General features: G+C 39.4%; 1 protein-coding gene across 1 annotated transcript; it reads right to left on the reverse strand.

Moving 5' to 3' along the window:
* Positions 1-2578: 2578 nt before the first annotated feature.
* On the reverse strand, positions 2579-13597 carry LOC114352378 (serine/threonine-protein kinase Tor-like). The gene is made up of 5 exons (XM_028303968.1): positions 13378-13597; positions 12419-13216; positions 9755-12333; positions 3677-3849; positions 2579-2949 (listed from the first exon to the last, which is right to left on the reverse strand). The coding sequence occupies exons 1-5, from the start codon at positions 13595-13597 to the stop codon at positions 2652-2654; spliced, it is 4068 nt and encodes a 1355-aa protein (XP_028159769.1). The 3' UTR covers positions 2579-2651.
* Positions 13598-13859: the final 262 nt, after the last annotated feature.

Here is a 13859-nt window from a genome sequence, read left to right on the forward strand (position 1 = left end):
TAACACACAGATCCGTTCAAGCACAACAAATCCAAATAAGTAATATTGGGTCTAGTATAGAGATAGTGCATGTCAAACTGTTTAATTGTGATCGAATAGAGAGTGTAATTGCTTTATACTGCCCCCCGGACGCCCAAGTTAACCAACGAGTATGGGACTCAATATTCACAATTCGGAGTAATAAGACTATCTTACTAGGGGACTTTAATGGCCACCACACTAATTGGTCTTATAAAACAGACATTCGGGGCTCCCAAATACTAGACTCTGCAATAGACAACGGATTTATTGTGCTAAATGACGGCAGCCCTACTCGTTTGCAATTGGTTGATAATACTTTAAGACAATCAGCCCCAGATTTAACTATAGCATCTGCAGATGTTGCACTTAACTTTTCTTGGTCAGTGACTAACGAGACACTAGGAAGCGATCATCTAATTATAAAAATATGCACATCCTTTTCAAAAAACACGGCTTTAAAAAAAAAAGAAATTTTAAGAAAGCAGACTGGGAGGGATACTCTTCTCATTTGGAATATACACTCAACAATTTTAACATCGCCGAAGATCTTCAAACATCATATAATAACTTAGTCTATTGCATTCAGAACGCGGCAGAGAAATACATTCCATATACTAAAACGAATCTTAACCCTAGTAGCAAATTTAGACCTAAATCGTATTGGACCCCGGAGCTATCCCACTCAGTAGCATGTCGGCGATTGGCACTGTCCAGGTTCAGACGCAATCCTACTCCTCAAAATTTAATACATTTGAAAAGTAAAATTAGCGAATCTCAAAAACTACTGAGGAACACTCAAAGAGAGGCATGGCACGCATTTTGCTCCTCTCTAGATGAGAGGTCATCTGCTACTGATTTGTGGAACAAAATGCGATGGATGAAGGGTCACAGGAATCCCAGGCAACACGTTGATGATAGTAAAGCCAGTCAGTTGTTACATAACCTGTGCCCTGACTCTGTTAATCCGGATAAGCCAATATTTCAATCAGTTAACGTAACTTTAGACTCGCCTATCACTTTAACAGAGTTAAGTAAAAGTATTAAAAATAAGGACTCGGCTCCGGGTATTGATGATATATCGTTCTCTATGATTAAAAATTTGCCAAAGAATGCCAAACTTGTTTTGGTGCAGCTGTATAACAGGTTCTATTTACATGGGTTTGTACCAATACAATGGCGCAATATTAGAATCATCCCTATTCCTAAACCAGGAAGAGACCCATTTTCAGATTCTGCCTTAAGACCTATATCGTTATTATCATGCCTATGCAAAATTTTTCATTCGATTATACAAAAAAGATTAGAGTGGTACCTCGAAAAAAATTATATGTTTTCGGAAGACACTGTGGGTTTTAGGAAGAGTAGATCGTGTATTGACAGTCTGAGTCGCCTAGTGAGCTTTATCCAAAAGGGATTCTGTTTAAACCAAAAGACAATTAGCTGTTTTATCGATATCGATAATGCCTATAACAATGTTGATACAACTAGCCTCTTGTTGAAACTCGATGACCTAGGTACAGGGCATAATCTATGTTCGTATCTATGGGAATTTTTGAGAGACAGATGTCTCACAATTGAAGTAAATAACACAAGTTTTACCCGTACTTCTGGACGTGGTTTGGCTCAGGGCGACCCATTATCACCTCTATTATTTAACGTTGCTACTATTGACATTTGTAAAAAAATTAATAACAACTATGTACACATATCCCAGTATGCAGACGACTTTGTTCTCTATGCTTCTGAAAAGAGTTCTCAAGAGTCAGTTAAACATTTACAACGCTCTCTTAACCAAATCAGCACACTATTAGCAAGTTTAGGTCTCGAAATTTCACCAACTAAAAGCAAAGTTTGTATATTTAAAAAAGGTATAAATAGGGAAAACATCTCTCTCAAAATTAACAATTTTGACATACCACTGGCGAACTCTGTTAAATATCTAGGATTATGGCTAGATTGCTCTCTTAGGTGGGGAAAACACATTAATGAAGTAGCGGAAAAAACAACTAAACTGATAAACATTTTAAAAATAGTAGCAGGAGCCAACTGGGGTGTTCATCCTCGATATTTAAGACGGTTGTACATATCTCTCCTCAGAAGTCGGATGGATTATGCCGGGTTTCTTTTTGGTGACAGCTGTCAAACTAATTTGAATAAGCTGGATAAGATCCAAAATCAGGCTATGCGAATTATTGGCAGTTTTATTAAAACAACTCCTATTCACGTTATGGGAAGCGAACTGGGCTTACAACCTTTACATGCACGTAGACTCTATCTGGCGGGAAAATATTATTTAAAATGTAAATCTTTACGATACAACAACAAAACATTCACGTTAATCGACGAACTCTCTTCTCACATTAATAAATGGAACAGAAAAAACAAACCAATTATAATACTAACTCACGACCTTTTTAAATCAACACAAATACATGTAAGCAATAACCTAGAAATGTTTAGTTTTGATTTTTGGATAACATCTATTGATCTAGGAAATAACTTAAGACACGACATTAAAAATGTTANTTGGCGCCCCTAGCAGTCAAACGAATACCTTGTAGTGCAGCGCCTTGGCGCCCCTAGCAGTCAAACGAATACCTTGTAGTGCAGCGCCTTGGCGCCCCTAGCAGTCAAACGAATACCTTGTAGTGCAGCGCCTTGGCGTAGGCGCGGCAGTGCATGGCGCGCTCGCCCAGCAGCTGCGTGGCGATGGGCAGCGCGCCGGCGTCGCAGTGCTCCATGAACTCGGCCAGGTTGAGCAGCGTGTGCGCCAGTTCCGGCGCGTCGGGCGCAGTTAGAGCTTGCTGCAGCGCGGCCGCCAGCTCGGCGCGCGCGGGCGCGTCCAGCTCCGTCCAGCACGATACGAATGCCGCGTTGAATAAATCGCGCAGCAGCTGCGAGTAGTTGTGCGCGAGAGCCAGGCAGGCACTGTGAAGAAAATAATTTATAAGCTTCGTTTAGATCAAGGCTGCTCAACCCAAGGCCTGCGGACCACTCTGTGGCCCACGAAAGAATTTTAAGTGGTCCGTCCGCGCAAGTATGGTTTGAAAATACGCACCAAACCACTCTCTGAAGTTAGCTGTCAGAAATATTAGTGGCCCGTCGTTAACGACTAAATCCACCGTTTGGCCCGAATCGTCAAAAGGTTGAGCAGCCTTGGTAGATGGATTTTAGGACAGAACTATCAAAATGCTACTGTCACTAGGAATATAGGAACAGAGTCGAGGCCTAGTGCGAGTTTACATCAAACGCGCTCACTGGTGGGTGAACGCGTCAAAAAATGACATTAAACGTATGACGGATTGTATAGCGCCCCTAGCGGGAAACGTTCAGAAACTAAAATTTTCATACATTTTGTGAGCGCGTTAGATGTAAATTCACACTCAGCCCACTGGAAAGACAGGTTATGACGTCACTTTTGACTTTTTAAGGCTCCACCAAAACTCGCAAGTAGTTAACGTATGGAAATGCACAACCGCGGCATGCGCCCGCAGTAGGCAACGTGCACCCGCTAAAATTTTAGCGGAGGCTCTTTTGGCTTTCTACGCTGCAGAAAATGTTGTTTTGGTGCAAGAATTTCTTGTTTTTTTTTATTTTTATTAAGAAAACCAACAGCAATACAATTTTTAGTTTTATCTTAGGTTAGTAATGTTACCGGAGGGCAGGGCTGTGCGACTCGGTGAGCAGGCCGATGCTGAAGCGGCGCAGCCACTCGAGCCAGTCGTCCTTGGACACGCGGCTGCTGACCGTCCACGCCAGCTTCAGGCTGTGCGCGTTCACGCACAGCTTGCGGATCGACTGTGACGCGTCGCTCACCACTATGCGCGCCTGCACAGTGACAAATACTCACAATTATTCATCAAAATACAGGGTGGAAACGTTAAGTGATCTCACTCGATTATTTCTAAACTATACAAGATATTGAAAAACTGGTTACTGATCCTGAAAGTGCTTCATGCAGTGGCGGATTTACCAATAGGCCAAGTAGGCCAGTGCCTAGGGCGGCAGATTTAGAGGGGCGGCAAATTTAGCAAATTTTTTTACAGAAAAAAAAATAAATAATTATACGTATACCTACACAATCCATATATAAATAAACGACTAATAAACGCACTGTAATATATACTTATGTGATCATGAATTTTAAAATATTCCAATAGCGTTTCAATAAAAATAAAATAAAAAACTCTTAAGTAACATAGGATCTTCGGAGCCTAGCACGAGCACCATCTCTCCACAACTTCGTGTATATTGTTTTACAGGGTAGCCCAGAAGAAAATTCACTTTTGAAAATTCAAGGAAACGAAAACTGTACATTTTTGTAGAACGCTATTGCAATTTAAAGGAAATTTAGTGCAATTTATTTTAAAATTTACTATCTTTATACGCCGCGCCTTTGCACTGTTTATACGCGCCGCGTGAACACCGCTGCCGCGCAGCCGGCGCCGCCGCCGAACATTTGCACGAGAGCGGTTTGTTCAAAACATATGAATTTGGTCTTATTTAATGCAGGATTAAATGCCCTTCAACCGTCAGGAAGACCACTTTTCGATAGGGTAAGTCCTTTACGCGGTATAACCGGAAAACCGAAAAAGCGCCCCTTTCGGGGGCCCCTACTACTTAAGCACAACTCTGTCGAAGTCGAAAACCTAGGAGAGTCTTTATGGGCAACTAATGAAGCCATTAAAGCACTTAAATCTTTAGTAGGAATTATTTCCGATTTAATTCATTTTTGTGTTTAATTCTACTGACCTATAAGCTTTTCTTGACTTAAAGTAGATCGTAGATAGTTTTTAACCCGTTTTAAGCAAGAAAAGCTTCTCACCTGAATGTGCACAGAGCCATGCGAAGTGCTATATCCAGTATAATTAGCTAAGAACTACTTAAAGGTAAACAGAAAGTCCAAGGCTTGGTAATACAGGGTGGCCCAGAAGAAAATTGACTTTGAAAACTGTACCTACATTTTTATAGAACTTTAACTATTGCAATTTAAAGAAAATTTTTGGGGTAACTCTAAGGGCTCCTGCACACGACGCTGCCACCGCGCCGCCGCCGCGCCGTCGCCGCGCCGCTACACTGTTCATACGCACCGAGTAAAACCGCCTCCGCGCCGCCACCGCGCCAACAAAGCATAATTTCGCGTGCGGCGCGGGAGCAGGAGCCAACTGGGGTGTTCATCCTCGATATTTAAGACGGTTGTACATATCTCTCCTCAGAAGTCGGATGGATAATGCCGGGTTTCTTTTTGGTGACAGCTGTCAAACTAATTTGAATAAGCTGGATAAGATCCAAAATCAGGCTATGCGAATTATTGGCAGTTTTATTAAAACAACTCCTATTCACGTTATGGGAAGCGAACTGGGCTTACAACCTTTACATGCACGTAGACTCTATCTGGCGGGAAAATATTATTTAAAATGTAAATCTTTACGATACAACAACAAAACATTCACGTTAATCGACGAACTCTCTTCTCACATTAATAAATGGAACAGAAAAAACAAACCAATTATAATACTAACTCACGACCTTTTTAAATCAACACAAATACATGTAAGCAATAACCTAGAAATGTTCAGTTTTGATTTTTGGATAACTTCTATTGATCTAGGAAATAACTTAAGACACGACATTAAAAATGTTAAATTATCAAAAAGAACATATAACCCTCTATCTTTAAACAAACTCTGTATAGAATATTTAAATTGTGAATACCCAGAATACTACCCGATATTCACAGATGGATCCAAGGAGGGTAATGAGGCTGGTGCAGCATTTTTTGACCCCCAACAGAATTCACACATGTGTTTCAAAATTGACGCTAATATCTCAATTATGTACATAGAACTTTTGGCAATAAACGAAGCTATATCTTATGCAAATTCTCTCAACCACGATAAAATTGTTATTTTGACAGATTCCAAAAGCGCTCTCCAACACATTGCTCGATGTACCTCGACTATTCGAGGAACACCGATAGCATATTTGATCATCAAACAACTTTTGGAATCCAAACAAAATTATAAAACTATTACACTTCAATGGATCCCCTCTCACGTAGGGATTTCGGGTAATGAAAAAGTCGATGCACTGGCCAAACAAGCCTACTGCAATGGAGAGACACTAGATGTTCAACCTTTCTATTCTGACCGACTATATCTGGTTAAAGACGTTTGTTATAAGGCTTGGAAGGAGTATTTTGATATAAGGTCCAAAGAAAAGGGCATCTGGTATAAAACGATACAACCTGAACCTCTTATTATACCTTGGTTTGACAACTGTGAGTTGAGTAGACGAAATATTGTTCTGGCTTTAAGACTTCGATCCGGCCACATTCCAACTAGAAAGTTCAAATATTTAATGGGCTTAGAACCATCTCCCCTGTGTGAAGACTGTGGAGTCATTGAAGACGTCGTTCATGTCTTGGTGGAATGTGTCCGGAACGGGCAAGCCAGGTCTCAGCTGTTCCAACCTGACGGGTGTTCGGTCGGCAGATGCAACAGCATCCTGGCTTCTCCTATGTCGGAGAAGGCAAGAGCCTTATACTGTGTTTTTCTAGCTTTTTAGTCTCCCAATTTTAGACTATAAGACACAAATACATTGTACCTAAAATTATTACCTAGATATATTGTACCTAAAGTTTGTATCTAATGGAGCGACATTGTCATCTTGACAAAGCTCCTTAAATAAAGAGAAAAAAAAAAAAAAGTCCACTAAAAAATATTTATAGCCTGACCAGGAACATAAAAACCCTGGCATAGAGGCGCTTCAATTGCATTTGATAGTGCAACACTGAGTACAGTCGTACCTGTATTAAATTAATAGGCTAACTTTATGTATCAGGATTCAGGATTATAGGCTAATTAATATTTTCATAAATTAACAAAAAAATATTATATTATAGGTAAACTGGTTTAAATAAATTAAATGAAACCATCAATCGAGCAAGTAGGATTTTATTATTATTCATCAATAATAAAATTCTGAACTTGAATATTCAACTACAATGTCTGCTCATGAACGCTTCAAACTCGGTACTTCTTTCCCAATTCCATAAAATTCAATACTTACAAAGTGACAAAAAACTTTAAAATAGGTAGTTGAAACAAACCACAGCTAATTTTCATAGTTGACTGTACTATACGATAAACATGTCAGTCAATTTGACAACCTTTGTCGGAAACATTATTGAATGAAAATATTGTCCGAACCCTTAGTATTTCTCTTCGACAAATACTTTAACACATTGTGAACCACTTTTCTTTCACGACTATAAAAAGATTTTAGCAATTTAATTCACAAAATCAATTGCGCACATTTAAAATAAAGTTTGTTTACACTTTGACAGCAATAGACTGACATGCAAGGTGACATGTCAATGAAGTTTTCAGTTACTGTTGCCATTAAACGAAATTAGTACCATTAATTTTCCGCAACATGGCGAGGGTTTTTTTTTATGTTCCTGGTCAGGCTATTGAAAACCAAAAACAATGTTTACTGACCACACATTATTTTGTCTGTGTTCATATAGTGTAGGTATTTTTAAGTCATGCCTTTGCCCACCTTAGGATTAGTACATACTGCTATTTTTAGGTCAACATTAAACTCTTGATTACATAGCGGGTTGCAATAATAATCTAGTAACTGACAGAAATATCATTAAGTTCACAATCATACTAATAACGGGATTAAACTAACGTATTGAATTTCATAAGTCAGTAGGTAGGGGCGGCAAAAATTGAATGGCCTACTAGCGGCAAATTTGTAAATCCGCCACTGGATATAGGTAAACTGGTTTAAATAAATTAAATGAAACCATCAATCGAGCAAGTAGGATTTTATTATTATTCATCAATAATCAAATTCTGAACTTGAATATTCAACTACAATGTCTGCTCATGAACGCTTCAAACTCGGTACTTCTTTCCCAATTCCATAAAATTCAATACTTACAAAGTGACAAAAAACTTTAAAATAGGTAGTTGAAACAAACCACAGCTAATTTTCATAGTGGACTGTACTATACGATAAACATGTCAGTCAATTTGACAACCTTTGTCGGAAACATTATTGAATGAAAATATTGTCCGAACCCTTAGTATTTCTCTTCGACAAATACTTTAACACATTGTGAACCACTTTTCTTTCACGACTATAAAAAGATTTTAGCAATTTAATTCACAAAATCAATTGCGCACATTTAAAATAAAGTTTGTTTACACTTTGACAGCAATAGACTGACATGCAAGGTGACATGTCAATGAAGTTTTCAGTTACTGTTGCCATTAAACGAAATTAGTACCATTAATTTTCCGCAACATGGCGAGGGTTTTTTTTTATGTTCCTGGTCAGGCTATTGAAAACCAAAAACAATGTTTACTGACCACACATTATTTTGTCTGTGTTCATATAGTGTAGGTATTTTTAAGTCATGCCTTTGCCCACCTTAGGATTAGTACATACTGCTATTTTTAGGTCAACATTAAACTCTTGATTACATAGCGGGTTGCAATAATAATCTAGTAACTGACAGAAATATCATTAAGTTCACAATCATACTAATAACGGGATTAAACTAACGTATTGAATTTCATAAGTCAGTAGGTAGGGGCGGCAAAAATTGAATGGCCTACTAGCGGCAAATTTGTAAATCCGCCACTGGCTTCATGAGTTCTTTCAAACGGTACTAACAATAGGTTACAGAATAAACTGGATCTATATGAAAATTCAGTGTTTCCAGCTTCCATACTAAATGTATGCCAGTCACACAATATTAGAAGTGTAATTATTTTTATTTAATAATAAACTCTTAAAATAAACTCGTAACTTATTTAAAATTATTCATGGAAAACATTGGTTTTAGACCTTACTTGCCATAGTATTGTCAAGAGACGAGTGTCATGACTGTGGTAGTACTAAATGTATGGAAGAAGGAAACATTGAATTTTTGGTTAGATCCAGTTTATTCTGTAACCTATTATTGATACCATTGGATAGAGTTTGTGAATCACTTTTAGAATCAGTAACTAGTTTTTTGATATCTTGTATAGTTTAGAAATAATCGATAACGTTTCCACCCTGTATAGTTCCAAAATACTGAACTGTCCTATCCATGACATTGACAGCGTGGCGCCACCGTCAATACCGGATCGCTGGTTCCGATTTTTGTCATGTTGGAAACCATATAGTTGAACGATGGTAGCGCAATGACAGGGGCATTGAGTTTGGTGGGACAGTTCAGCGTGGGTCATCTATAGACGTGTTGACACCACCAATCAATTGACGTATGTAAAACTGACAAAACGAGACTCCCATAGATTTTGTATGGCAATACAAGTAAGTGATGTCACTATTTTGTCAACTCAAACTCCTTTTTCCAATGAGGGTTTTCGCGTATGAAAAATCCGCCAGATGGCAATACGTAGACGCAAGGTCCAAATGCTGCATGATTGGTTATTTTTGACATGACATTGACAGATATGTCAAAATCCACCGCAGCAGTCAGACCCCACAACCACGTCCCGCCATCCAGCGGATCTTTCATACGCGAAAACCCTCATTACAATACAACCAACAAAACATCATAATTTACAGGTAATTTAAAATTAAGTTCTTAAGACCAAGATGGTGATGGTGATGGTGGATCGAATGGTGTCAAATCGTCTATTCATACTTCATTACATACAGCCAGCAGCAAGTGTTTAAAAAACGCTAGAAATGTAAATATATTTACCTCCTGATTGTTGTTTCTTGGCTTTCGTCTCGTGCTTTGCAGAAACTCGTCCATCGAAAATGTCTGACTGGACTGCATTTTCGACATCAGTAACTCATAATTCTGATGCTGAATCCGGTGCTTCTGAACCACTTTCTGTACGAGCGGTATGAAGTCGTTGAACTTGCGACCGAGCTGGACGATCAACGCGCAGAGCGTGTCCATAGCGGTCGGCCGGAGCGCGGGACAGGTGTCCAAACTTCGCACCAGAGGGTGAATTATCCTCGAAACTAGCTCATTGTAGTTCAGGGAATCCGTCAGATAGTCTATAGTCTCCATGGCCACTTTGGCGACATTTATAGGACAGTCTGTTGCATCAAATAACTTCACGATAGATGGAATGATCAGATGCATGTAGTCATCCAAGTTGTCTTCGAACTTTTGAAGAGCGTACAACAGCTTTTCCGTCACAAACCTTTCCTTGCTCGTGTCGTGAGCGAGGACACGAAGAATCTGCGGCATCAGCTGGGGCAAATACACTTTGAACTCTGAGCCTAGAGCTATAGCGATATGCTCCACCAGCAGGATCAATGTGGACTGCAGAGGACTGTTAGGTGTCCAGAATTCTTTTATGAGATCAAATATCTTGTCCAAATAATTTCGAATGTGCTGTTTTACAATAGCGATCAACTTAGCCAGTTGAGTGAAGAGAAATTCACGGAAATTGTTGTTTTCAGTGGCTCTGGCTACATACAGTAGACTGGGAGTGACTCGTGAAATATAGGGCACGCATTTGATGCCCAGAGACTGGAATATAAATGTAACAGCCTGAACCACGCTCGTATGGTGCTGCTGTAGGGTCGGGTCGCGCAATATTCTCATCAGCGTCGATATAACTATCGCCGGATAGTACTCATCGAGAACGGGTGAAGGCATGTTCACCAACATTTCACTTGTAGTCATATCAAAATTGTTTTCCTCTGCCTTGCTATCGGCGACAGGCACTAAACTGGAATCTGGCTGGCCGTCAATCAAGCCTCGCGTCATCTTCTGTTTATAAGGATCGAGGGCACCCAATAGGCCTAGAACGCGTATCGTCTCTCTTCTATCTTTAGGTTGTTGTTCTGTTTTTAGGAAGTTCAGCAAGACATCCATTAGGCTAGGAAACTCAGTGTAAGGAGTGACAACATGCCCAGTGGCACTGATCAGCTGGCCAAAAGTCCAGAGTGCTACACTTCTCTTTTCTGTGGCACTGGCATCAGTCAACAGCTCTAGCAGTATAGTGAGCAGTTCAGGCAGGCACTTCTTCAGGCCACTGTTATCACCATGCACATCAGCAAGGTCTCCCACTGCTTTTAGCACACTGATCACTACCCCTGGATTCAAATCAGACTCCTTTAGTTTGGGAACCAACACATTCAAAATAGTTTCCATGTAGGGTTTTACCAGTTTTGGTGCATGCAAAATGAGGTTATCCAGCATTCTTGCCGCCTGTTCCTTGTTTCTGCTCATTCCAGAATGTTCCAGTTCAGTCAAAAACTGTATTAATGTCTTTCTGAGGCCAGGCATGACGTACGCTGGATTCACTGTACTCAATCTTCCAATAGTGCAAATAGCTAATTCTCGGATTTCTAAATGTTCATCATTCATAGCTATAAACAGGAAACTCAGATTTTCAATTTGAGCTAGATGTGTGTCAAAAATATCATGGAGTGATTCCAAAACCCAGTAACGCACTTCATAATCTGGATCTGTCACTGATACAACTAGCAACTTGCTAATGACCTCTGCAGTGAGCGTGGTTAGAGTTTTAGATGGAGTTTTCATAGTCCTTTCTGTGGCATCAGCCAGCAGCTTGGCAGATGTTTTGACAGCTTCTAGTCTTATTTCCTGTTGGTCACTTTGTAAGAAATGATCAGCACACCTTCTAACAAACGTCAGGAGGCTGTGCTGACCTTCAAACTGAAAGCTACCAAGGGTTCTCAAGGCCAATACTATGCAGGCTGTATCCTGAGGTTCTATAACCAGGCTCATATTGCTCTGTTGCTCTACACTTCTAGGTACTCCTGGATGCAAAAATGGTTTATTCCTCAAAACCAAAGAAAGCATATTCAGCAAGCCCTCTGAAATTTCTTCCCTAAGGGATGGTAGATTTTGACTGAGTTCTTTCAAACATATTGTCAATGAAGGACTTAGGCCAGTGGTAAACATGGCTTCTAAGAGCTCCTTTATGTCAGTCATCACTAGATCTTTAACTGCACTTCCTAATAAAGTGATGCAAGCAAAAATTGATGGATCAATAAACATTCTTCTTTTGCTTTGGGTATCTCTAACAGGCAAAGCTTGTTTAATGACATCCATTATTCTAGGAATATAGATATGAATATCATTTTCAAGTGCTGCTGCCAAAAGGCCTAGAGTTGTGAAGGCCATATTTTTATCTTTCTCTCTCCCTCGTAAAGATGCAAGTAAATAATGCATGGTAGAGCTCAAGTATTTCTTGCAGAAGAATTCTTTGGAGAAAGCTGCCAGTCTTGGAATTATGATAAGTAGAACCTGTGGTACTCCTTGAGTCTTCAACTGACGCTGTGCCATTACATCTGAAAATACCATGGAATATTTTTAAATTAGGATACCTACATTATTATTACTTGTTAATTAATAATAATCATTCTACTAGCTTACCTTGACAAATTCTTTCAAATTTCTCAGAAAGCAGCTTCCGGCAAACCTCAGATTCGTAAATAGGAACTGGATACTGAACATTTTCAGTCTTTAAACCATCACATAAATATCCTCTTTTCACAGATAAACTGTGGAGTTTGGTGCTAATGAAAATGATATCATCTGACACTGTGATATCCTTCTGTGTGTCCAGGCTACTCATGAGGTAAGTGTACTTTTTCTCCCAAGATGCATTTGCACATCTTAACAGTTCATTGAGTATCAAAAGTCCACCATGGACTCTTTCTTCTTTGGTGATACCTTTTTCTTTAAGAGTTATATCTTCAAAACACATCATAGCTTCCTCATAGCACTGCATATACCACTGAGGTCGTGAAGTCGACTGTTTGGCTGTTTCTCTTTGAGCAGTGACCACTAAGCCTGCCCTTAAAGCTTTAGCAGCAGCTTCCCTGATCTGTAGCTTTGGGTCCTTTAAAGCAGTCAGTATATGGTCAAAGAATCCTGATACTTGTTGATAAAAATAAGTAGGCATAGCTATGGCAAGTTCTTTCAACAGAAGGACAGCAGAGTGTCGTCTGCCCTCATTTCTCTCTTCCGAGAGCCACTCAAAGGCTCTTTTTACCTCAAACTCCACATACTCTGCACGTTTTACACCAGACACTGTTGCTAGCCGACCAACAGTCTTGGCTGCAAGTTCCATAACCCCCACATCAGAGGAAGGCAGTAGGTTTCTCAAGTAGTTAGCAAATCTGGTGATTCGTGTTTTTGTCGTATCACAGTCACCTCCAATGAGACAAACTGTAACAATGACGATAGTTAATATTAATACATAAATCTTTTTTGGTATGTAGGTAGATATAACTAAAGTAAGACCTGAGATAGGAGATGGTTCTGAGTAAACTAGATTTACATAATATCGGTTTCAAAGCGTAAATATGCGAATTTGTGAGACTACGTACCAATAGCCAAAACACCGCCTTTTTTTTCGTGAACATCGTTGCTGGATACCATCTCGAAGATTTGGTGATTGAACTCATCTAGGAACTGTGTTAGTTCTTCTTGTGGAACTTCCCGTAACTCTGTCTTAGCAAAATGATAAAGTTCACGGGCAGTCTTTATCTGTATATCAACATTTCTGGACTTCAGTCCAGCTACAAACTGGACAACTTGGTTCGACATTTTTGCAATGTTTTATTTGTCACACACGGTTATACTTTTACGATCACATTATTGTGTAAGAAGTTGGTAAACTATTACACGTTAACAACTGCGTTTTATCATAATTATTTTCATAAAAATAAATAAACAAAGCTCAGCCATCCGCATGCTAACCATAAACTATTTTCTAATTTTTTTTTTTGAAGAATAATTGTCAAGTAGTGCTGTACTTATCGGTATAATCGACTAAATTATATCACAACCGGTACATATCATTTGAAAA

The sequence above is a fragment of the Ostrinia furnacalis genome, unplaced genomic scaffold, assembly GCF_004193835.3.
Source record: "Ostrinia furnacalis isolate ACB-3 unplaced genomic scaffold, ASM419383v2 OfSCF1345, whole genome shotgun sequence".
NCBI lineage: Eukaryota > Metazoa > Arthropoda > Insecta > Lepidoptera > Crambidae > Ostrinia > Ostrinia furnacalis.

Excerpts from the sequence above, each read along its gene's own strand:
- LOC114352378 (XM_028303968.1), bottom strand. The coding sequence starts at position 13,597 with ATGTCGAACCAAGTTGTCCAGTTTGTAGCTGGACTGAAGTCCAGAAAT. Across the intron at positions 12,334-12,418 it reads ATTTGAAAGAATTTGTCAAG|ATGTAATGGCACAGCGTCAG; the intron begins GTAAGCTAGTAG and ends TGGTATTTTCAG. Across the intron at positions 3,850-9,754 it reads CAAGAAACAACAATCAGGAG|GCGCGCATAGTGGTGAGCGA; the intron begins GTAAATATATTT and ends GTCACTGTGCAG.